Source organism: Mauremys reevesii, linkage group 26 (genome assembly GCF_016161935.1).
Source record: "Mauremys reevesii isolate NIE-2019 linkage group 26, ASM1616193v1, whole genome shotgun sequence".
NCBI lineage: Eukaryota > Metazoa > Chordata > Testudines > Geoemydidae > Mauremys > Mauremys reevesii.
The window spans coordinates 2834825-2860187 of NC_052648.1; the positions used below are offsets into that span (position 1 = coordinate 2834825).

At 40.7% G+C, this 25363-nt stretch overlaps 1 protein-coding gene and 1 long non-coding RNA gene across 16 annotated transcripts in view; one reads left to right on the forward strand and one right to left on the reverse strand.

Annotated features, from left to right (window-relative positions):
* The window catches only part of GATAD2A (GATA zinc finger domain containing 2A), a 113814-nt gene extending 88906 nt beyond the window's left edge, over nucleotides 1–24908 (forward strand). For 10 of the 14 annotated variants that reach the window (XM_039515515.1, XM_039515520.1, XM_039515519.1 and 7 more), the window contains 9 exons: nucleotides 6778–6907; nucleotides 7452–7592; nucleotides 9142–9231; nucleotides 10757–10885; nucleotides 12089–12256; nucleotides 13336–13618; nucleotides 17237–17526; nucleotides 19551–19737; nucleotides 20571–24908. In XM_039515515.1, the coding sequence (XP_039371449.1) occupies nucleotides 6778–6907; nucleotides 7452–7592; nucleotides 9142–9231; nucleotides 10757–10885; nucleotides 12089–12256; nucleotides 13336–13618; nucleotides 17237–17526; nucleotides 19551–19737; nucleotides 20571–20701 (1549 nt within the window). In that variant the 3' untranslated portion in view covers nucleotides 20702–24908. The remainder of the gene's footprint in view (nucleotides 1–6777; nucleotides 6908–7451; nucleotides 7593–9141; nucleotides 9232–10756; nucleotides 10886–12088; nucleotides 12257–13335; nucleotides 13619–17236; nucleotides 17527–19550; nucleotides 19738–20570) is intronic. The other 4 variants (XM_039515522.1, XM_039515517.1, XM_039515524.1 and 1 more) reach the window with 4 other exon arrangements.
* The window catches only part of LOC120391638, a 31889-nt gene continuing 18738 nt past the window's right edge, over nucleotides 12213–25363 (reverse strand). The window contains exons 3-5 of one of the 2 annotated variants that reach the window (XR_005591422.1): nucleotides 20732–20854; nucleotides 18222–18361; nucleotides 12213–12462 (exon numbers count right to left, since the gene is read on the reverse strand). This is a non-coding gene — a long non-coding RNA (uncharacterized LOC120391638). The remainder of the gene's footprint in view (nucleotides 12463–18221; nucleotides 18362–20731; nucleotides 20855–25363) is intronic. The other variant, XR_005591423.1, reaches the window with a different exon arrangement.

Sequence of the window (25363 nt, forward strand, 5' to 3'; positions counted from 1 at the left end):
AAGTGTTTAACTTTCTGTAGAACAATAAAGAAGTCTACCTACCAAGTTGGACTTGTTTAGCAGAATTGGAAAAAGCAGGTTTCTAGTCAATTAGATTTACTGTGTAGATTGGTAGGTGGTGGGTTGGTTGGTTTTTTTTTTTTTTTTTTAAATGAGGTCTTTTTAAATTCAGGACACTAGAGAGGAGAGAGCCCGATTTTTAAAATGTCCTCAGTCCTTCAAATTAAAAAGATGACCAGGTTATTCTGCTGTAGGCTGTCATTACTTGTACTTCGTTTCCCATCAGTTGACAGAATAATTAGTACTAAGTGTATAAACTTGGGGGGGGTGGGGGATTAACAAGCAAATGATCCTTTCTCAGCTGCTCTCTTGCTCCTGTAAGAAAAACGAGGAAAGTTTGAGACCAGTAATATTAGCTGAACAAATAGTAGGAAGTGGAATATGTAGTATGGTGACTCACAACAGTGCCAGTTTTGTATAAATATCAGCTATTTTGTAACATAACCTGAGGGCTGGTGGTGAGGAAATTGCATAGATTTTAGGGGAACATTTTAAAGGGCAAGGAGGTAATGGTTAGCCAATGGGGCTTGATACAACTTAAAATTAAAAAAAAAAAATCATTCGCTGTGTCTTCATTGTCTGTCTAAAGGAGGACGGTCCTGATTACAAAGCCAGAAGTTGTGAATTACCTTTTTCCCCCACACCAAGCCCCAATTCAAAAATTAGAGCAGCTAACCCACAAAACCGACTAAATGCCTGCAACCTTTATTTAGTGAGTATTTAATAAAAGCCTCTGAACATGGAATCTTCATTTTTAATGCTTTGGGATCTACTTTAAACCATTATTCAAAAAATACCTGAAACCAAAGGTGTGGGTGTTACAATGTGTGTCCATCCCCCTGACAAATGTAGTTTGTGTAATGAACGCTCTAGAAGACCATTAACTTAAATGGAGGTGTATGTTGGTAGAGTCTCTGAAAGGGAAGTGTTTTCATTACACTTCACTCCTCCAATGTCCAAAACTGCTATTCACGATAACAAGGCAATCTGATTTCCAATCCTGTTTCTTGGTTACTCTTGCAAAGCTGTGTGTGAAGCCATTCTTTGGATAGGTAGAAAAGATGGAGACTGTGAATGATTACTTTTCTTTTGATATCCATGTGATCAGTTTTAATATGGGGCCCTCTTTTGTGTGGATTTTGTTAACTGTTCTTAACTATGAACTTTAAATTATCTTCTCCCAGCTTGGAACCTGTAATGCCTTCTTATCTTACTGTCTTAATCTTGTCAACAAGTCACTTGATTTTTCAAAGATATTTTGATATCCAAATAACCATGATGAACACACTTCTAGAGCAAAATGTGGTCAGTAGAAATTTCATCCTTTTCTAACCAGCATATGCTGTTAGTGGATCTGTTTAAAGAATTGTTCTACTGTAATAATTCTGTTACTCATGGTCTTTCAATAATTTCTGCTTTGCTTTCTCATTCTCACCTGGCCTAAAAAGTAAAAAAGAACTTGTGTCAAAAAAACCACCCTTTGGGATTTTTTAATTTTTATTAGAAGTGACTACTTGAAACTTGCTTCCATGACTAAGTAGATAGACTTTTAAAAAGCCATAATGGACTACTGATGTGTATTTTCAGAGTTTGAAGCAAAGCAGCAAATCAACTATAAAAGTTCTTAAACTTTAAAAAGTAGTAGAGTAGTTGAGCATAACTCATTCCTGTACTGTTAGGTGAATGTTTGTTTGTTTTTTTCCCTATTGTGCAATACATGATGCTTTTTATTAATAGTCTCAAGTGGGCAGCTGATCCAGGAAGTTTCTATAGTGCAAAGGCAGCCCCTTAAGCTTAGTCTGCTCCATTTTCTTACAGCACCTGAACCCTACCTCACTTCGTAAAATGAAGGCTATGTGTCACAAGCTGGTTAGAACTGGCTGTTGCTATGGTTTTCACGGTGGAAGGAACAGTTAAAGGGTCACATGTCCAGTGAGGGAAATGCCTTTCTCACATGACTTTGGTGGCCTGATTAGAATACAGGAAGTTAGCTCCCTGCTAGCTGTTATGATGCTGTGATAATTGATGTGGTGACATCACCCTTGCTACATGTACATATTGATTATTCTTATGCCTGGTTGCTTTGAGAATTGAACGGTTAAAACAGGACCTTATGAGCTCTGTCAATGCACTATTCTCTGATTAGCAATGTTGTCTTGAATTCAACTTCCTTTTGACAAATCAAGTTTAAGTATCTTCTGTTTTAAATGTGGCTAATCGCCTCAGAGTGATTCAGCAGACTTAAGTCTGCCAATAGAATTCTTCCAAACTACAATTGTTTCATACCCAAATTTGTGCCATATTTTGTCCCCTTGTGGAGGGCGTTAGTGGGGATAAGACCGCCTTCTCCAAGAGGATAAAAAGATAATCCTTTCATATCAGAGTTGGGTGTTGTAGAAGTCCGAACTTGGTTCAGATGGGTTCAGTTTTCCTAAATCACATCTGTTGGTCCTTACATAGAGATTTTGCAAAAACAGATAGTGTCAATCACCGTAAACTTTCAGTGGCCCAGCTTACTACTTAGGTAAGCTTCTAAGTTGTTTCTTTCACAGCTACAGAAACTGATAGTGAGTAGTCTGATTTACTTTCATTTTACAAAAGTGTGTTTAATTTTCAAGGTTGTATGACTTCAAATAGTTTGTGGCTTTTCTGGTGGCGATAGTGTTGCAGAACAGAAGTTCTCTATGTTCATAGCCATAATACCTACAGTCTGTATGGCACCTTGTGGCAGTACACTTGTAGAAGGCAGTTACACATGAGATACTTATATAAAGGTGCTTGCATAGCTTTACCCCGTGCAGAAGCATAATCTGTAAAATAATAAGGGGGTAGAGTTTGAGAAGATCTATTGTATCTTTTAAAATATGTGGATTAGGTTTAGCTACATGGAAAAACTCTACACCTCTTCAAGGTTACATTACCTAAGTAATGAGATTATTGCCTTAGTTAAGTGTTCTTTAAAAATCATTTTCAGGTGATTTTTTTTTTCACACTTAGCAGGATGGGTTAAGAAAGTCATATGATGTTACTTGAGATGATGTACTTTAGACTTTGTCTATACTGAGACCTTTTTAACTTGAGTCTCTTGATGGCAAGCGCTCTTAATTTTTCTCTCCCTGTCTGTCTTTTTAGTCAAGGCAACCAATTTACTCTACCTTAGTCAGAGAAAAGCTCAGGCTTTAAAGCTTTCACCTGTGCCCCTGATGGTTATTTTTAAACCCCTTCAGAGTTGAAAGATTGGTTCACTGGCTCACTGTGCCCCCTAGAGGAAACTGAAACTCATTTTCTGCTCCTTTTCTACCAAGGTGGACAACTGCATTAAATGCAGTATTGAATATATGGCTATAGCTGAGATACCAAAGACTGCTTTTCATAGTTTTCAGAAAACTGTTTGTTTGAACTGGCATGGCTTTTACTGAAGGTGTGTCGTTTACGTTAGTAATTAGCTTATCAATAGTGGTACAGGAATATCGCTACAGTAAAGGTACTCTGCAGCTGTGAGGTTAATCTATCCCTGTTTTGAGGGTATTAGTGTGTCTTACATATGGTACATCACTAAATAACAATAGAAACAAAGAAGAAACATTTTAAGTACCTGGATTCTTCAAGTAACTTCTGCATGTTAAAAAAGGTACTACAGTTAACTCCAGAAGCTGTAATTTAAGGTGGGGAGAAACTGCCTCATTTTTAAGAGAACGTAGGGTTAACTTGCCATGTTTCCAGGTTGCGAATTAAGGTAATTTTCACCCTGAAGTACAGATTAAAGGTAGTTAAGTGCATGATCAGTGCATAACCCCATTCCTTGCCTGGAAGACCAGACACAGAGGTGGGCATTCATCAGGCGTCGACAGCATCTGAAGCTGAAGTGCTCCAGGCTGTGCAGGAGATCCTGGTGCCGCCCACACCGGCTCTGGCGGTGCCCGGACCTCAGGGTAAGCCCGCCTTGGGACCCTTCCATCTGCCCTCGCCTCAATGGTACTGCTCCCCATCATGGGGGACATCCCACCACCGTTCACCCACTCGTTCACCCCCTTGCATTCTTCAGTGCAGTCCATCTTGGACTACTTACTGCAACTCAGGACCTAGGGTCTGGTGCATTCTTCCATTAGAATGCACCTTGCAGCCATCTCTGCATTCCACCAGCCAATCCAAGGTCAGACAGTCTTTTCTCACAACATGACTGTCAGGTTCCTGAGGGGCCTCGAGAGGCTTTACCCGCAGGGCTGGGCCCCTGTCCCGTGGTGGGAACCTTAACCTGGTCCTCTCCAGGCTCACTTGCCCGCCTTTCGAGCCACTGGGCTCTTGCTCCCTTTCGTACTTGGCCTGGAAAGTCGCTTTCCTGTTGGTGGAGACGTCGGCGAGAGTAGTCTCAGCAATTAAGGCCTTACACAGTGTTTTATAAGGACAAGGTCCAGCTATGGCCCCACCCAGCCTTCCTTCCACGTGAGCCAGGACGTGTTCCTGCTTGTGTTCTGTCCCAAGCCGCACAAGGCTGCTGAGGAGAGGCGTCTGCACACACTGGACGTCCGGAGGGTCTTGGCTTTTTACTTGGAGCATACCAAGCCTTTCCGTACATCAACCCAGCTCCACACATTTGTCTCATTATGCCATCACTCAGCAAGCCAGAGACGACACTGGGTTCAGCAGAGCTGTATTACAATCTGCACAGCCGTGAACTCCTGTCCTCCACCACAGGAACTGCTGGGAGTCGCCTAATGTGGAATGGACGTGAGCAAGTACTTGAAGAAAAGACCGTTACCTGTCGGTAATTGGTGTTCTCCAAGATGTTGCTCATGTCCATTCCGTGATCCGCCCTCCTTCCCCATTGTCAGTTTCCGGCAAGAAGGAACTGAGGGTCGGGGGAGCCAGCAGCACCCCTTATACCATACTGTGTGGGCGCCAGAGCCACTCCCCTACGGATACTGCTGAGGGAAAAGGCACTGGTGCATGTGGCAAGCACACACACCTAATGGGGAATGGACATGTGTTCTCTGAGATGTGTTGCTCCAGTTACAGAAAGGTAACTGGCAGCGTGGGTGGAGGCTATGCTATTGTGTTTCAGTGAAAGACCACTTATTAAATCTGCTGCCACTCTTGAGATACTATACACTTGATATCTGAAATCCCTAATCCTAACACCAATGGGTTAATATAGCTGATCAGCTATATTTTACTAAAGACTCGTTTCAGCTCAAGTTCTTAATTCGCTTGGCAAATGGCCTCTGCTGGACATCCCAAGCCAGGAAGGTTTTATAGGCTGTTAGTGTCTGTCCAATCAGAAAGCTGTACAGTGCAGTGGAAAGAACAGTACTGTAGTCTGCTGTTACATTATGCTGCACGGTAATCTGTCTCGGTCCTTTTTGGCTGGTGTGATTAAATAACAATGTTCTTGTATGACTATGTTAGAGTTAAAAGGTAGTTCAGGTCTCTGAATCCAGCACATGCTAAGATATAGCACATCAAAACAACTGATGACCCTGCTCTTGCTTAAAAATTCCAAACAATGTCTCTAAGGTGAAATGAAACTAAGTATAACATCGTATCTGCATCTGGAGAAAGTGTTTCTGTGGGTTTGGATATAAATTGGGCATTTAGGTTGCTGAGACATTTAACTTGCTAAGTAATAGGGTACCTACTTGTGGTGTTAATAGAATATTGTGCTGTAAAATCTTTAAATGCAAATGCTTTTCTTGTACATGCTGTGTTGCAGTGAATTGTATGTGTAGTGCACCTTTAGTCCTGCTTCAGTAGGACTCTGATCAATAAAATTGTAACTTGGGTGGGGGTTGATAACCTAGAAACATTTGTAGTAGGGGAGGGATAAGGAAAGCAACCTGATGAAATGTTGGTCATTGAATACTTGTACAGGCTGAAGAGTTTTCAGGCCTTTTGGCAGTGAGCAAATGGGATGGGTTTGGATTTGCCCTGGGATATAGGCCCTTTCACCTCTAGGTCATTGGTTTGCTTGCACTGTTGGTCACCAGTGACTGAAAGTCATTGCCATCCGCCTTGTGAATGAATTTGCTGACTCACCCTCCCATTAGGAACTGCATTATCCCCGTTGTACAAACTACCACCATGTTTGGCACGTCTTTTGGCAGCCTCAACAGAGGTACCAATGATTTAAGGCAGGGGGTTCCCAAACATTTTTTGCTAGTACAACCCCATTTTAATGAAGTATTTCCTGCTGGGACCCCAGACTGCATTGAGGATACAGTTTTGAAGAACAAAATAGCATCCTCTGCCCAACATGACCTTGCACACACCATACATGTGAGGTTGTGCTGCAGGAAAGATACCAGTTAACTCTACAAAATGGCGTCCTCCGCACATTGTGACCTCTTACATATGGTGCGTGCAAGGTCATGCCATGTCAAGCAAAATGGCATATGCCACATGCTAGAGATCACGTGACCCCCATCTGCTGATGGTGGTACGATCTGCATTTGTGGTTGCGACCCAGTTTGATAACCACTGATTTAAGGCCTGTTTGTACTCTCATTATGGCTATTTCACGAGTAATCGTGATTGTAAGCATAAGATGACAATCTTCAGATGGAAATTGGAATCTGAGTGTGAACTCTGGTCTTGCATTGGATACTTAACACTTTCTTCACACTTGAGGCATTCACGGTTAATCTGTCAATAACAGCTTAAAAAAGTAACATGCTTTGCTCTGGGAGAAGTTAAATGGCCTTGCTTTCTTTTGATTTACAGTGATCTAAAGAGAGAAAAGAGAGTCCCCTCGCCTGATATTATAGTGTTATCAGACAATGAACCTTCGAGCCCTAGAATGAATGGTTTAACAAAAATAGCATTAAGAGAGACCAACACAGAGGCACTCATGGTGAGTCCACGTTTTTTGATACGCTCTAGGCTATGTTACTTAGAATAATTTGTGCCTGTTTCAATATTTCTGAGTTGAAGTTGAGACTACAGGACGTAAGATTCAGCAGCTGTTTTCACCTTTTTCATATACAGCTTCATACAGTTTGAGCTCCTGGGGCTGAGGCTGTATTAAGGGCTGAAGTCAGTCTGTCTGTTTGGGTTTCTACTCCTAACATCCTCTCTTGCCCTGCCCCCATACTTTTTTCAGATAAATATATGAAAACTTGTTAGCCACCCATTCAGTATTTAAAATAGCACAGTATTCCCACTTCAGAAGTAGAAACTTTTTGTTTAAAGCAAAATGAGCTGTTAATTTTCCCAGTTTAGTAAAGGATGAATTTTAAAGCCTGCTTTTGGTTTGAGCTCTTTCTCAGCACTTAGTTTATGTCCATACATTCCAGGTGAATGCTGTTAGCCCAACTGAGTTATTCTGCTGCAGGTTGTTGTTACTTGTACTTTATCTTCTTTTGTCCTTTCTACCCCACCCCCAAATACCTTAACTGGCCTTACAGAAGAGCAGCCCAGAGGAGCGCGAGAGAATGATTAAACAGCTAAAAGAAGAGTTACGATTAGAAGAAGCAAAACTTGTTTTATTGAAAAAGCTTCGGCAGAGTCAAATACAGAAAGAGACCACTACTCAGAAGGTATTGATTTCCCCACAGACGTTTAACAACTGGTGGTTTTGGTTTCTAAACACTGCCAGCATAGTTGATGCCATAATTTTGTGGTACCCTGTATAACTCTCAAATCAAAATGTACTGTAACACTTCAGAATATCTCTTTAATTGAAAAAGCCGTTTTCTCCAAACATTAAGTGAATTTCCTTGTTTCTCAAAACAATCCAGTCTGTCAGTCCAACAGTAAAAGTATAAAGGCCTTTTGAGAATGCACTTTAAAAGTTCATTCTGGTTCCAGTGGTATTCCCCATTTTAAATACAGAAGTTATCTTTCTGGAATCTTTGTATTAACCTTTTCAAAGGTGGTTCCCTTTCCACTGACTTTGAATATGCATTTGTAGTGTAAGAGCTTTGCAGTATATCCCTTCTTAAAATTATGTACAGTAGTTTACCAGAACTTTGCTGTTGACTATATTGGCTCTTCCAAAGTGTCATGTCCTCTTCATCTTCATGTTTTTGCTGTTTTTAGTTTTCCTGTTAAAACACTGTAAAACTGTCCATCATTAATCAGTTTTATGCTTTTTAGTTTGAAGACATTTTGACAGTTTTAGATTGTGTGAATATTGCACACTTAAAATCATTAAAAAACAAAGAATCTGAATCCTTAATAGAATATTTTCCAGCATTAATACCACCAACATACTTTTGAAAGGCATTAACATCTAAGAGCCACGAACACACAGAACCAGTAGCCAAGTACTGTATCCCGTACGCTGCTTTAGATGTTACTGATAAAGCCAGGCAAGGGAAACTCAAAATTCTGAATTCTAGTCTTGGCTGATGAATAGTTGAAAGTCATTCCCTGTTTCACTTTACTTTACAATGTGTGTGACTTTGTGGATCTTAACAGTTTTTGTACATATTTATATTTAAAAGCATTTCAGTTCACATTGGAGGTGGGTAAGGAGAAATGTTTTATTTCCCTCACTTTCTGTGAAATTTTCTTTTGGAGTCCTTTGTTTTTAAACTCAGGCTTTTGTTTACTGAAATCAATGAGATGTGTTGGGTCCATGCATTACATAATCTGCTACTGAACACTGATGAAGTGAACTTTTGGATATAGAATTGACTAAGTAGAATGGAACAACACATTTTAGAATGCTTTCTTAATATCCTGATTCGTTTTCGGGTAACAGTCCTTAATTAATGAAGTTTGTCCATGCATTGGGGACTGAATTAGGTTGTATATTGAGACCTATTTAATTTTTAAATAGCTCATTTTAAAATGTATTGTAAATTACTAAACTGTTGCTTTATATAATTGCTTTTAAAGCCTTCATGAAGTTATATAATTTATATAAGACTAAGAATGAATGAATCTCTTATCTATACTTGAATACTAATTTTGTGGATTTAAACATGCCCGTTAGACAGTGTGTGTGTGAGAGAGAGAGAATCACTATATTGCAATAATCTCTCATTGAGTTATAAGGAGGAAAATATTTTTATTTTCCTTAATTGCTGCAATTCTGCTCAAACCTCTCATGGGTCTGTCTTTCTGGTTTTTCTCTTGTAGCCTCCTGGCTCCTCTGGGAGTGCTGTGGCCACCCCTCCCCCATTGGTGCGGGGAACACAGAATGTTCCTGCTGGCAAGCCATCCCTTCAGGTTAGCATGGGGGCCTCATATGTTGCCAGGTTTGGGGCATGCAGGGGGGATGAAGGTGCATAGTAATAGGAGGGATAATCTTCAGTATAGATCTAGCAAAGTTGCTCCATATACTGCTGGGCGGAGAAGTAGTAATATGTTGATGACATCTCTCCCACTTCTAATTTCAATAAGCATTCTAGCAAAGTTGTACAGTGGCAGATAATGAATTTTCAACTTTTCACATAATGAACAGTTCTAGCACAAAAAGCGTCCTGCAAGGTTTATTTCATAGGACTGGATGTCTACAGTCTGCTTAGTTGTCACAAAAACAGTTTGGTTCCAAGTGGAATTTTTTATATTGATTAAACCAGTGCTAAGCCCCATGAATCCAGTTACAAAAAGCTCTTAAGACTGGGAGTGGGGGAGAATAAGATGTTTCAGGCAGATAACCCCCTATAATCTTTCTTCCAGTGGCTGATTTTTAGTCAAATTCCAAATGCACTTTCCTGACTGATACATAAGAGGTACTGAAAAGGCCTTTGGCCAAAGAGCACCCTGCTTAATTTTGCTGTGAAACTATCCTACCATCATAAGCAAGTTTCAGGGCACTAGAATAAAATGATCAACTCAAAGGTTGACAGATTCTTTATCTCTACTGCACAGAGAGACTGCTGCCCTCACTAAAGACAGCACTTTAAGAGGAACTTGCACCACAAATGAAATTTTCAAGTAACACAGAGTGGAATTTTTTTCAGTAGTGGAAGGCATATAGTCTAGTGGTCAGAGCGGGGAAATGGGAGTCAGGACTCCTGGGTTCTGTTGCTTTTCTGTCTCTTACTTGCTATACAAGTTTTGGGCCAGTTACTTTACCTCTCTGTATCTGTAACTGTACAATTGCAGTAATTCCTGAATTTCGTGAAGTTCATTTAATGTTTGTAAAGTATTTCTGAAATCCTTGAATGAAAAGCACAATATAAGTGAACATTGGCTTCCCCTATGCCCTTCATAGTATGAAGTTACTACACTCACTATAAATAGCGAAAGGGAAAGCTAGCTCCAGTGCTTTTGCGAGAACCTTAACTCGTGAACAGTGGCCAGTTTTTGGCTTCTCTAAGTGATGATACCCAGATGTATGTATAAAGCTGCATTTCATATAGTAAAAGAAGTTCTCCACCCTAGAATGGATACCCCATTAGAACTGAAATCTTTGTTTTTCCTCACTGAAGCAGTTTTGAACAATGAGCTCTGTGCCCTTACATTCAGTGTAAGATCTGAGACTCACCTATAGATTCCCTCAATATCAATACCAATACCAAGAACAGCTCAGCAGATAGACAGAGTAAGGCAAGTAAAGAGGAGAGGGAGGAAGTAGAAAGAAAAGAAAAATCTCTTTGGGAATTCACAAGGAAGGTGTGGCAGTGCAGTCTTTGAAAATGACATAGGCATACAAACAGTCAAATACAACTGTGAGAAACTAAATATAAACGTCTATATAGATAAGCATGTTCTGTTTTCTAAAAGTAAATGCTCCTGTGTTTTGTAGACTTCTTCACGTATACCAGGCACTGTTATCCCCCCTCCATTGGTCCGTGGAGGGCAACAAGCATCTTCAAAACTGGGATCTCAGCAGAATACGCAGATAGTAATGCCACCTCTTGTCAGAGGAGCCCAGGTAAGAGTTGGTGTGGTTGTAGATCTCCCTCACTGCATCAGGTGTGTTCTTTCCGCTCCCCTCAGGGCTTAGGATCGTCTCACTAATTCTTTCCACTTTTACATTTCAACTTCAAGGCTGAGTCATGATCACCATTCCCCTTACCCAAGAGGGTTGGATGAGGTTCTCGTAGGACCCTCTCCTTAATAGACTGGATGCATTACTGGTGAGCGATCTGTGCTGACTAGATGCACTGTCTCACTCCTAAGACTTTTATGATGAGGACTAACCCAGGTCTCATACGGTGATGCAGAGCACTACCATTGGGCCAGCTTGACCCACCAGAACAATGTAGAAGACTTAATCCTATTGTGGTTTTGGTTCTTAAACATTTTTCTCCTACTTTTCCTGTTTTATCAATTTCACCTCTGATGTATGTTTTAATCTCTCTCAATGCCTTCATTGTCAGATTGACTAATGGGCTGCTAAGATGAGGTAGCAAACTGGAGAACTGAAAATGCTGGGAAGGCGTCTTGTTCTTAAGTCCATTTGTCTTCTATGAGGGGAAAGTAGTGGTTGCACCAAAGGAGCAAGGTGGGGCGAGGGGAGAGTTACCTCCAGTGGCTCTTACTGAATATACTGTGATCACTGTGTGATGCAGGGAAATATTTATCTAGCTCAGTGGAGATTTTATTTTGCAGTGGTGGGATGACTTTTTTTAAATAAACCATCTGTGCCTGCTGGATGGCTAATGTTAAAGAAGGTTTGCACATGGGATTTAGTTTCCTTTCGGTCCTGATTAATATGCAAAAAACTTGTTCAGTCTAAAGTAGAATTGCTGCACTAATAATCTTAAAGTTAAACAGACTATTAGGAGCTATACATGTCGGAAAGGGACTGTTAACTTCAGACCATTGTGTTTATGAAGGCCAAAATGATTAGATTTTTGGCTTAAGTTTTGAAGTCAAGCGTCTTTTCTAATGTTGCATTCTATGTTGCTTCTCTTGGAATGCGTTTACAATCAAAATGAAGCCGCGGATTTTGACAATTATGTTAATGTTGTTGCGTGTTTTTTGTGTGTGTTTTTGTTCCTGGATTCGCATCATTTCCATCACATCATTTCATCCTACTCCACCTCCCACCCACTGTTCTCCACCTTCTCTAACACTCTCCATCCCATCCTTCATGGAACCATTGCATCAGCCCATCTCTGTTTCTCCCCAGCAAATCCACAACATCCGACAGCACTCCAGCACGGGGCCACCTCCGCTGCTTCTGGCACCACGGGCATCCGTCCCCAGTGTACAGATTCAGGGACAGAGAATTATACAACAGGGTTTAATCCGCATTGCCAATGTTCCCAATACCAGCCTGCTTGTCAATATACCACAGGTGAGATTCAAAAGATACAGAACACTATTCACTTCTGTCCTTTTGAGACTAAATACAGTTACTGATTTGTCCACTTGCTACATCTCATTACTCTTGTTTGCAGTCTTCTCTCTCAACTGATGTAACTGGTTATTTCTGTTACTACTCCGCTCTTTGTTCTTTGCTTGCAGGCAGTTCTTTATCTTTATTCAGCGTTTGCAAAAGCTCTAGATAATATATGCACATACAAGGGAACAGAACAGTCCATATGAATTTGTTCATACCCAATACAAATCTCTTAAGTTAATTTTAAAATGCATTTAACTTTTGACACTGTACGTTTTAATTGACTTTTTTGTATTGTCTGTGAGAAGACAGAGGAAATATGTAACGTCCGGGGTATGACAAAACAAGACTTGGAAGGAATGTAAATATTGTGGACACATTTTGGGCCTCAGCTACTATACTGGGCATGTTTAGTTGGAAATGTTCCCCAGAATCCGTTTCCTCCTACCCCCTTCTCTCTTCTAAGGAAGCATTTTCTCACATAAATAAAATAACCACTATTAAGCAGAACCCAAAATGCACAGTGCATTTCTGTTAGTGAACCAGTGAAGGAGACAAAAGCAAACTGACTTATGATTCATAATTTATGCAGGGAAAAGTCAGCGTTTGTCAAATCAAAAAGGACAAAATATTAAGAAGTACTGTAAATGGCCTTTTCAAGTTTCTAAGAATGCATTACAAAAAATGGTGAATGAGCAAAGTTAAGAATTCTGGAAAAAGTATTGGATAGAGGGACTAGATGCCTGGTAATGGAATGCCTAGCATTGCACCTCTAGGTGACCCATTTATATCAAGGGCACAGGTCATACCCTGATGTCTATTCTGAGGGCTATATGAAATTGGTATTTTGAGAGATGGCTTAGTCCAGTTACAAATAGTTTTTGTGATGTGGACACTTGTCTACTATCACAATTGATACTAGTTGGCCTCCTTGTTGGTTATCTCAGAGAGGACAAGATTAGAATGGGCTATAGGGATTAAACTATCAAGGCAGTTGTATTCTGATTAGTAACCATGCTTGTATTTCCTTTAAGGCCTCACCTACTTCAATAAAAGGTACAACCGTGACATCGGCTCAGGCTAATGCTGCTACTACTACCAGTGTTGCTTCTATAGTGAACTCCAACGAGTCCCCAGCCAGCCGGCAAGCTGCTGCCAAACTTGCACTGCGCAAGCAGCTGGAGAAGACGCTACTGGAGATCCCACCTCCTAAACCACCTGCACCAGAGATGAATTTCCTGCCAAGTGCGGCCAACAACGAATTTATTTATCTGGTTGGTTTGGAGGAAGTAGTGCAGAACTTGCTAGAAACTCAAGGTAAGCTAGTACTAGATACTGGAGGCTTATTTACTGAGAGCTTTAAAATATGCTAGACTCATTAATACAAGTGTATTAATTTCATGTACTGTTACTTCTCTCACCACCCTCACCTGTTTTAGAAGCAGCATGAGGTTAAGAGTTGAGAGCATGCAACTTAGTCTTAGTTCGGTCACTGATACCATGTGGATTTCTCCAAATTGCTTAATCTCTTCCTTAATTTCTTCATCTTAAAAATGGAAATAATACATACCTTCCTCAAATAGGTGGTGGTTTTGCACAGCAGTTTTAAGTGCAAAGTGCAGCAGAAGTACTCAATTTATTTCTTTAATATTCTTGGTTTATGCAGTGGAGGATGCCTCCTTAGCCTCTGGCAAAAGGTGAGGCACTGGCCCTTCCTTATCACGTAAGAAGAGCTGGAGTAGCAATGCCTTTTAATCATGGCTGTATCAGAAGAAATATTTTGGGTTTTCTCACAGTAGTTAGGTAAACTGAGAACAAAAATTTAATACTGGTTTCAGTAATATCTCTGTGGCTTTCAAATTTATGTTCTCTAACTGTAGGATTTCTAGAAGCCCACTACCATCCTGGATTCTTGCGTGCTGGATACTGATTGTAAGAACTTTTCTCTAGAACAGCGGTTCTCAAACTGTAGTTCAGGACCCCAAAGTGGGTCACAACGCCATTTTAATGGGGTCACCAGGGCTGGCTTAGACTTGCTGGGTCCTAGGGTGGAGGCTGAAGCCTGAGCCCCACCGCCTGGAGCCAAAGCTGAAGCCCAAGGGGTTCAGCCCTGGACAGTTGGGGGCTCGGGTTACAGGCCCCCTGCCTGGGGCTGAAGCCCTTAGGCGACAGTGGGGCTTTGGTACCCCCACCCCACCCCCAGGGTCATGTAGTAATTGTTGTTGTCAGAAGGGAGTTGCGGTGCAATGAAGTTCGAGACCCCCTGCTCTAGAAAGCTTCCTTGCCCTTATCTTCAATTCTCTTTGGCCCTCTACCCCAATAAGATTCTCTGAGGAGGATCAGTTTCAGAATAATAATCTGGTATGGACATTACCTGGAAATCTCAGCGGGTTTCTATCCCAACTTGTTCCTAAAAGCAAAGAGGATTTGCATTTCCAAATTAACCGAATTTGTGTAATTGAAAAAGCTTTAATTTGCTTGCTGGAGATGAAGGAAGTTGTCCTCCATGTTCAAAGTGACCTAGATCTGATCATTTTTGTTTTGCAATGGAGCTCTAAGTATGAGGACTGTACTTCAGATTTGGCTAGACGACAAAGGTTGCTACCCAGGTAACCTCTGAAGTTATAACCTTGAAAACCCATAGATCTGCCCCCGTTTCTTTGGAAGGCTTTTTTTTATTCAACCACCTATTCAGTTTCACATTGGGTCACTGACTCTGGCAGTGCCCGCATAGTAAAGTGAAAACCACCCCAAGAACAAACTCACAGCTCCAGTCAGCGGTGGTATCAGTGGGCACCCTCCCCCCCCCCCCCATGCTGCCTCACCAGTTGGTTATAAATTTGACCTGGGGGCAACCATCTCTTAAAACACAATAAGAAGGTGGTGCACTTTCCATTGGCTGTTCAGTCGTTGGCCTCAGAGTCTACCAATAACGCTGCAATTTATGGTGATTGATTTCATGGGGGGGCAGAGAGGTGACTTGAACACTAGTTACTACTAGAACTGTGCTTAAAAATGACTCCCTTCACATTGATCTGATTTAAATTGGCCGCTTTGTGCCAGAGCGAGGTCAGTGTCCTCGAGGTGAAAAAACCCATATCTCTAGTCTAATCCAGAGCCATCAATCAAATCCACCCCCAAAATACAGCTGGCTTTCCTCGGGAACTGTGACCCTCTTACTATTCCCTCCTCCGAGCACGTTAGTCATGCTAGTCACAAGTGGGTTATCAGTATGTGGCTAGGAGGGCTCAGCTTCTGCAAGGTTCTTTTCCCTAAAGATCCATTGCCACGGTTCAGAAAAGTTTTAAAAATACTTTTTTTTTTTTTTTAAATCCATATTGGGTATAAATAGCTTTCACCCTTAGTAATAATCTTGTGTCTCTTATCTGATCCATTCGCTGATGTCACAACCTATCTTCCTCCTGGGAACCATTCTTTTGCTGTTAATGCTAGCTTGTGGTGACTTGGGCAGGGTGATGAGACATAAGGAAGTTCTTATGTAGACACACACACTGGTAACCAAGAGAGATGGGAGAAGACATGCAGAAAACAAATGTTTAAAGAGGCTTTGCTAATACCAGTGTTTTAAAGAGTGAGGCAGGGAGAATACTTTTTATAACGCATTTACTTTGTATGATGAGACTTTATACAGGTCGTCATAGCTAATTTTATCCATTCAGTATAACCCCCTTTAGTTAACTTCAGGTTAACTAAATATTGGTCATGCCTATTTGATGGCAGTGCTTCCCATCTAAACCCTGTGTTTTTATGAAGACTTCAGATGTCTGAAACCCTTCAGAAAATTGAGGTTGTACTATTTGGGCTTTAAGAATCCTCCTACAAGTGTGTATATACGTTAAAAAGGTCATGATTTTTTTTCCAACCCATGTATAATCTTTCATGATGCTCATGTTAAGTTATTGTCCAATGTTTTATGTGGTTTAGTCAGTTGTTTGGATATTGAGAAAAATTTTAAATAACCTTAAGTAGATGGTTTTCATGCCATAGACGTGACAGGTCCTCATCTAAAATAGGTTAGACCTGTTGCAACACAGGACGACAATAATGGGGAGGGTAGGACCAAGATCATGATTTATGTACACGTTTTGGTAATTAGACTTCAAAAAAAAAAGCTCTACTAATATATTGGTGGGCAGGGTCTGGAATGAAGACTGGAGTGTCCCTCAGTTTAAATAATAATAATAATAATAAGATGTCTCACCAACCTAACACAACTGTCAAGATGTGCGAAATAACCATGTGACTTTATAAATGTAGTTCTTATCCATCCTTAACCCTTTCTCTCACCTTTTCATTTTTAATTATCGTTACTTATTTTGTCATGTCAGAAGTTAGACGTTAGTCTCCTTGCAACAAGGACTCTGTTGCCTTTCAAGTGTCTATTATACTTTGGGGCAGTTTAAAATAGCAATTTTTTTGCTTTCACTTGAGCGGTAGGAAAGGAGGGAGGGGACAAAGTGAGGAAAATTTACTTCACAGATAATGATTTGGAAACCAGAAGCATAATGCCATTGTTGCTGGTCAGTAGTGATACTTTTAGAGGTCTGAATACAAGGGTAAGGGATGAATTACACTCCAGTATTTTCTTGCAAAATCCTCTGATCTAGTTTTTGTGAGGAGAGGACTTGGTTTAACTCCCATGGCTCTGGGATGGTGTGTGGTCCGCTGTGTATCCTTTAGGTAGTCTGCTTGAGTACGTAATCACTTGTTGCCAAGATTCAGACTTGCTTGATGCACAGCTAAAAATTGGTTAACATCCTCATTAAGAGCAGTAAATGAAACTGTGTGTGAGGATAAAAAGGATAAAATAGGAACATAACCCGACACATGCTTAGAGCGATGGGAGCTTGAGAACAAAGGCAGAAACCATTTTTAGACCCAGCAATGGTGAGTTAACCTGGTTGCATTCCACAGGTAAAGTTTCAGTCGCAGCCTCATCTCAGGAGCCCTATATGTGTGCTCAATGTAAGACTGACTTCACTTGCCGCTGGAGGGAAGAGAAGAACGGAACCATTATGTGTGAAACCTGTATGACATCGAATCAGAAAAAGGCCCTCAAGGCTGAGCATACTAATCGACTGAAGGCTGCCTTTGTGAAAGCATTGCAGCAAGAGCAGGAGATTGAGCAGCGGATACTGCAACAGACTGCTTCTCCTGTACAAACCAAGTCAGAACCTATAGTCCAGCATCACTCACTCAAGCAGGTAGGAATCCTTCAGTACTAAATTAGCCATTGCAGATAATCAAACAAGGTGTCCGCAGCTTGTGCTCCTGCCATACGTTTTAAAAGATCACACCTGTGTGTGTGATGCAAAATAGGCGCATGAAAGTTGATACAAGAAGTTTTTGTTGTTTAAGCTCTGAAGTGTATTTTTGAATTAAGTTTTTGGCTGTCCTGTTAATCCAGTGTGCTATGGTAAGAGGATCCCACAGTTGAGATGTGAGCTCTGCTTCTAAAGTAGCAGAGAACAAACACTTAATTCTGCAGAGGCATCATGGGGAGAGACTTGCACTGTTTCAAAAACCTTCTCTGGCAGATTGAGGAGGAACACTGATGAATCTGAAGAGTCACATCCAGCTCTCATAAAGAAATAAGGGCATGATCCTGCGTATTCAAAGGGGGGTGCCCACAGGACTCTAGGGATGGAGAGAAGGTTTTTATCTAGCTCTGGTTTGTTAAAACCACATTCTGGTAGCCCCCAAATAGCATGTGTCCTTGACTGTAACACCAGTGGGAGGGCCCAGGGACAGAGGTCATAGAAGAGCTTGGAAGAGCTCCAGTTGTAAATATTGACTGAAATGTTAAAGAACTCTTGATTGTTTAGGCAGGAGGTTGGGTATCAACAGGATACTTAAATGCAAATTTTAGTGAAAATATTTCAAAGACTGCTCTTCTCACCTGGTTTCAACTGAACTACTCCCACGTAAACTCCAGAATCCCACGCTAAGGGGCACACTTGGGACAGCATTCTTCTAAAGCCACAATCGAGTTCTCTGACATCCCATAGCTTGGTACAGATCAGATACATTCCAGCGACCCTGTGCAGATTTGTAACAGTAGCAATTAATGGAAGAATAAAAGAGCAGCAAAACTATTACAGGCAAAAACTTGTATAAAATAATAAACTGTTGACTAGCTCAGTTATGGCTGATGGTTTTAAGTAGTAATTACATAAATATCACTGGTAAAATGAATCCATTTGTTACACTCAGGGTGCTATTTTGGAAGGGGAGGTGGCAAGAGGAGCAGAATAACTCTGCTCTGTGTGACACTCTAGAACTCCAAACAGAATTAGATAAGTTCATGGAGGACAGGTCCATCAATGGCTATTAATCAGGAACACAACCCCATACTCTGAATGACCCTAAACTTCTGCGTGCCAGAATCTGGGACTGGATGATGGGATGGATCACTTGATAATTGACATGGTCTGTTCATTCCCACTGAAGCATCTGGCACTGACCCGTTGGAAGATAGGATACAGAGCTAGATGGACTATTGGTCTTACCTAGTATGGCCATTCTTGTGTCCTTGCGCAGTATGTAGCGTATAAATGTCTTTAATTTTGGGTTTGTCCAGATCGAGGAAATTCTGCTTCAGTGCAAGTACATCAGTGTAGTTACACTTCTAAAAATTTCCATAATTTAGATAATCACAAATTTGATAGGAAACACTTAGAAGCATAGTATAGAGAGTTGCGAGCAAGGAACTCCTGATGCTGTGAGCTGTAAGATCTTTGTTATTGTGTAACCTGTGCCCATGCCAGAGGCTTGGGTTCAAATAGCAACTCAGATCATAAACGAAAATGAGCCACTTGGTTGTCTTCTAATCCCAGTCCCCACTTGTCCACCTCACAAAACCACCATGGAATTGGGAACACTGCCAAGGAAGTCCAGAACTGGAGTAGCAAGGGATTGATGGTGTAGGTCATGGTGGTGCGTCTGAGAGAGGAAATGTGCACAGTACTTACCTTCTTTGCTGTTTCCACTCAGTACGACTGCCACTTTTAAAAGGTAAAAATAAGCTATGTTGTTGACACGTAGAAAAGGTTGCTTTTATTTTGATTTAGAGCAGATACAAAGTTTGTGGCCAGTACCAGGTGTGGTAGGAGGAGGAAAGGAAGAAGAGAGATCCAGTAAAGGATTGTCATGGCTATTGTACTGAACATTTTGCAAGACACAAATTTGCATTCCTGTGCCCATCTAATTAATTCTTCTCTTGCACTAGACTTCTAGCCAGCTGTCTCGAGGTCCCCCAGGAAGCACCCGAGGAGTCTTGCATGCATTTAGTCAGTCACCCAAGTTGCAGAATGCATCAGCTGCAGCAGCACTTGGTAGTAGGCCAGGTAAGCATGCTGAGAGACCTGTCAGCAAGAGCAATGCTACTACCTGGAAGAAGACCCCCATCACTACAGGTAGACTTTTTCTTTGTGTTCTTTTCTTTGTAGTTTAGTTGCACTTTGTTGGCCAACAACCTTAATTCTCTGTTACTCTTTGACACCTCCCGGCATAAAGGACAGTGGCCTGTTGCTCCATTACCTCACGCTTGGTACAGTTGTTTACATCTGTCCAAAGTGGCTGTAAAGTCCTACTCTAGGAGAATGGTTGTGTTTTACCCTAAGGTGTAAATGCTTTTACAAGGTGCAGGGCAATGAATGGCAGGTCCTGGATGTGCAGTTAATACTGTCTGTCAACATCAACAATAATCTCAACATAAACATCATCTGCCTCTACTGAAACTGGGAAATAACCGATCTTTTGCGATTGGAAAAGCTATAACATAAACTTTTCAATGTGCCTCACAGCATATTTAACTGTTAAACTAGCATTTTAACCTTTCAGGTTAAAGGGTCGGAGGGTCTCACTTCTGTTAAGTCTTCTGGTCTCTTCCTTTAAGCGATATTTGGAATCCCCAGGAAGGAGATGCTGCAGCAGCTAGCTCTCTGCTGGCTTTGTGTTTTTTTGCCATTTAATTTAGAGTTGAGATAATATTCGATTTATGTGGTCAACTCATAGCTTAATGACAAGACTTTTTTTAAAGAATCTGGGAAGTTTTTGCTGCTACTTGTGCAGGTGGTTGTAGAGACTTTTTTTTTTTTCCTGGGTGATGGTAGTGTGTGTTAATATTTTGAGAGCATCCATCCCCATAGTATCTGGGTGCCATTTACTGAGCTGTATATTTTCCACTGTTCTCGTCTCAAGCTAAGCATACTGTGACACTCACTTCTTTCTCTTTGTGTTTTGTCAGGTGGGGCTCTAGCTTTTGTCAACCCTAGTTTAGCTGTGCACAAGACTTCTTCGGCAGTAGACCGTCAACGTGAATATCTCCTGGATATGATTCCCCCACGATCCATCCCTCAATCTGCAACATGGAAATAATGCAGTGGAATGCCCAAGAGGAAGACTTACCTGTTTCTGCCATTCTTTAATACCACAATACAGTGGAATCTGCTTTAAACCCAGCTGGATTTGCCCAAGCTTTGTAGGAAGCAAGAAGACTGCTCCTCATCCCATTGAGTGCTGCTGTCCTTGCTATGAGAAAATGACACCAAGAGTGAAAACAGACTTGAGCTCATTTGGCTACCAAATTCTTGTGATTGGCTGATGGTGAAGGCTGTCAGGAAGGGGCTGTTATTTTGTTGGCTTTGTGTATTTAGGTGTTTGGGGGGTTTTGTGGTCACCAGCACAAAAGGAGGACTGAAAGGACTATCTGCCTTTGGGTTCTTTACTTTGAGCTAGCTAGTCACCAAGCATACAGTGTTCACTGGCGATCAAGGATGCACTTCTTTGTAAGAAAAGTGGAATATGAACCCAGTGATTGCAGATGCATTTAGCAGGTTGAATTCATGTTTGCTTCTCCTCTTTCCCCCACCCCAGAAAGGCAATCTACAATTTATAATAACGAGCTAATGATAAATAAGCGCAGACTCAAATTCCAGTTGGTCATGATTTCTAATGGACTGGTTGCTGCCTCAACAGTCCCAGCAGGTGGGAGGCAGTGTAGGCCTCTCACTTTCATTGGATTCTGTTGAATAGACTTTGTGGACCCTTGATGGTCTAAACCCTGAAGTTCTGAACAATAAACAGTAGCCTGTTCATCTCTCTAATCTAGCACAGAGCCATCGGCCCTTCCAAAAGTTCCCAGAGACTTTTTTTTAGAGTGAAACTTTTCTTCTTTTTTTGTTCTTTTGCGAAGTTGTATTAAAAAACTAGGCGCTCCAGAAGCTGTGTGTAATCAGGGAGGGGGAGGGAGGGAGCAGACGGATGAAAGGTAGGAGTCAGGCAACAGGTTCCTTCCTGGGCTAGCAATGAGAAGCAACCCTTCCTCGTCCATGCTTTAGTGGTGTGATGACTGTACAAGTACGTTGGGCATGCTTCAGGCAGTACTGCCGAACCCTGATCCCTAGAATTCCATTCTTCCGTGCTCCCTCCATCACATCACTCCAGGATTTCAGTTTTGGTAGAGCCTTAGGTGACCCTGATTTAAGGACAGGATTCTGTGTGGTTTTAATATATTTTGGGATTACACGGATACGTTTAGAATCATTGGGTTTGGTTTTTTCACTTTATATTGGTTACAAGTGGCAGAAATACATACCTTGTTACTTGTATTGCATATTGGTACTAAACTAGTGCTGATATGAATTCTTTTCAAAGTTATAAATATATATATATATAAATAAATAAATAGAGGAAGGGGGAGTTACTATCCAGTTTCTACTTTGAATCTGGTATTTGTTTTCTTAGCAGCTTCAGTTAGATCCTTAATTTAAAACAGTTACTGTGTAGGGCATCCCTTTTCAGATCCACCTATCACATGATGATAAGCTCATTTTAACCCCTCTTCTGTTGTGTGAATATCAATAGTTAGTTACATTTTTTTAAACACCCAGTAGTGTAGATGAGCTAGTTTTGCAAAATGGTATTTGTTGCTGTATAAAGCCCTAGAATTTCAGTTTGACTTTTTTTGTTCTGAATGTATTAAGAACTAGATGGGGATGAGATGGGTTGTGGGTGGTGGGTTTTTTTTGTTTTGTTTTTTTGTTTAATTTTCATTCCAAGGTTGGGGGTTTTGTTTTGATGGGGCAGGGAGAAAAAGAGAGTGCATATTATTTTGCACAGTATGAAAGTATTTCAGTTCCTTGAATTTTTTTTGTTCCTGACAAATACCCGTTTTACACTCTCGAGTAAAGTTGTCCATTTCTATTTAATGACCTGGGCCAAAGTGCATTTCTGAGTTTAAATCTCACTTCTCAAATTACAATCTTGTGCCCACAAATGGCTTTTTGGAAACCTACGGTATGAACAGCTTCTAAGGTCAAAGTGTGCCCTTGCTGATGCCGGGCAGCTTGAGCTTCATCCAGTGCTGCAGAAGGGGGATGGAAGAAGGGGAAGAAGCAATAATGTCAAAACTGTTTTGGGAAGTGCCAGTATTGGTATAGCCGCATTTAAAACGTTAATTTCAGTTGAAAGGATCATGAGAACTATTTTAAAGCCCAGAAGATTAAATAAAAATCAAAGCCTGCACATGTTGCATCTTGTAGACTTTACCCCCCCCCCCCCGCCATATTGTATCAGCATAATTTTGGACTTTCTCTTTCCACTTAAAACAATAAAAGTAATATACCAAGGCCGAATTATTTTAGGGGCACAGTGTAAAAGATGGATCAAAAACTCATTTTGCAGATATTATGGAGCGTGGATCTAAAAAACAGTTTTGACATTTGTATCTGTTCTTGGGATGTTGCAGGTAATTTAAAGATAATTATTGCATATGCTGTTTCTGAAAAGTTTGGCTAAAAATGCAGCAAGAAAAGATTCAAGTGGGGTACGTAGATGCCAGACTGGCGACTCAGTCCATATGTTCAGAGGTATATATTCAGTTGACTGTGTGCTGTACCTGGCCAGTTAAAACTCCATACACGATCTTCAGAATAACTATTAAAAGATTTGCAACAAATCTTTCTGAATAACTTCCATTTCTCCTCCTTACCTGCCCCTTCCAGCCCCCCACAATATACATAACAAACACTTACATCTATTGTAAACCTATGGTATTGTGACTTAACCTTTTCAAGTGGTTTAATTGTGGAGGAGGGGAGTTTTAGGCATGTTGTAAGAACAAAATCTTTAGTTTATTTTTACTACTGTCATGTTTGGAATTCCTGCCACCAGAAGGGCTATTCCTTTCTCCTACAGATCTGCCCCATCCAATGCAGTCTGCTGACTCATTCATATGGGCCTGGAAAGAGGTATCCCACACCCTGGTCCTCTAAGTGAGGCATAACTGGACTGAAAGCTCCCTCTCTGAGCAAGAGATGATATACAATTTGACAGTACAACATGCAAATTGATCTCCTGTAGGTGGTACATATTGCAACATGCCCCATGTTCCATTCCCCCCACCCTGCATTGCTTTGCTGCAAATTGCCGCATGAGCTGGTTTGACATTGCTCAAATGCTGCTTGCTTCCCCCCCTCTCCTGGGGAGAGGGTTAGAGCAGCGTTGGTTCTTGCAAGCCATATAACCTTTTTCTTTGAGACATTGCAACTACGAGATTTTATAATACAGTAATAATGAAAATGACTAACTATTGTACTTAGATTTTAGCAACTTGTGAAATAAACCCCTGACTTTCATTTGAACCAGTGTTGAAATTTGGGAGCTGTGTGGTTTTTTAATTTTATTTTTTTATAACCTAATTTATTATCTGTTTGATTTTGGGCATTGAACAGATTACCGTTTTCTGCCCAGAAACGTGAAAAGTGGCCTGGCTGAACCTTTTATTTTTATAGTGTAGAAGATTTTGACAGCTTTCCAGTTCATGTAAAGTTTGACTTGCTAACTTTTGTATTTTAGGGATTTGGGTAAATGGCATTCCAGCTGCAATCACTGAGGAGGATTCTTTTTGGTTAATCTTAAATTCTGGATAGCATTGTTTTGTTTTCTATAGATATTTTGATCATTGTTTTAGGAACCAGTCAGTTACCTCTTAATTATCAAGTTTAGTTACCAAATTTTGCTTACTAAAAGAAACAAGGATTTACCAAAGTACAGCGAAGAAAATGAAAATGGGGGAATCGTTTCTGAGCACAGTAGAAGGGGGAAGGCTTATACAGTGGTCGCATCAGAAACTCTATTTGGCTCATATGTCACTTTCTCCTTTTGTAAGGGGGGGACACAGTTGTCATTTTTTTTAGAAAATATATAAATATATAGATCTATATATAATGCAAAAAGACCTCAAGGAACCGCAGTAGTGTTTGTCTGCTTAAGGCAGAGTTACGCTGTATATTGCATTAAGCGAAATAACTTGCATTGTGCTTTTTTAAAAAAAAAATTTATAATCATTTAACAAAGAAAAAACTGTAACAGTAACGTTACGCAAGCGCAGGGTATGTTTTTTTTGTCACTTGTATTTATTGTGACTCTAAATCTTTGATAATAAAACAAAAATTAAAAAAAATGTTCCCACTAAAGCCTGATAGTCAATTTCAATGGAAGAAGAACCTGAAATCAATAACTGTATATTGTATTGTGAGGGATTTTTAGTATTTGAATGACAATAAACAAATGGACAAACTGCTGTCTGCTTTGCTTTGCTTTTTTAAGCTTGGTGTATTCAAGTCATGTTTTAAATTCTTTAGAGACCTGTTTCCCCAGAGATGTGCTTGTTGCACACCACTCTGATCAAAGTCCATGGGAGTTGCATGTATACATTTGAGAGCAGACTTTGGGTTTAAATGCTTTGGAGCTGTCTAGTTCAAGATGTTTCACTGCAGGTCTGGCATGGCAGTTGTGCCAGTGCACTGCACTCGTCTGAGGATTCTAAAGGAAGTTCATATTACTGGCTCTTTTTTTAACTACATGCAGAATGAGGCAGGCTTTCAAAATCTTGAGGTGCACAATTGTTATGGATGTGCCTAGGAAGGACGTCTGCATTAGAACGGGGAGGTTGGGTTTTTTCCCCAACCTCAAAAGTACTTTTTCTGAATGCGGGTGGGGGAGTAAAATCCACACAGACTTCATGACATGAAACAC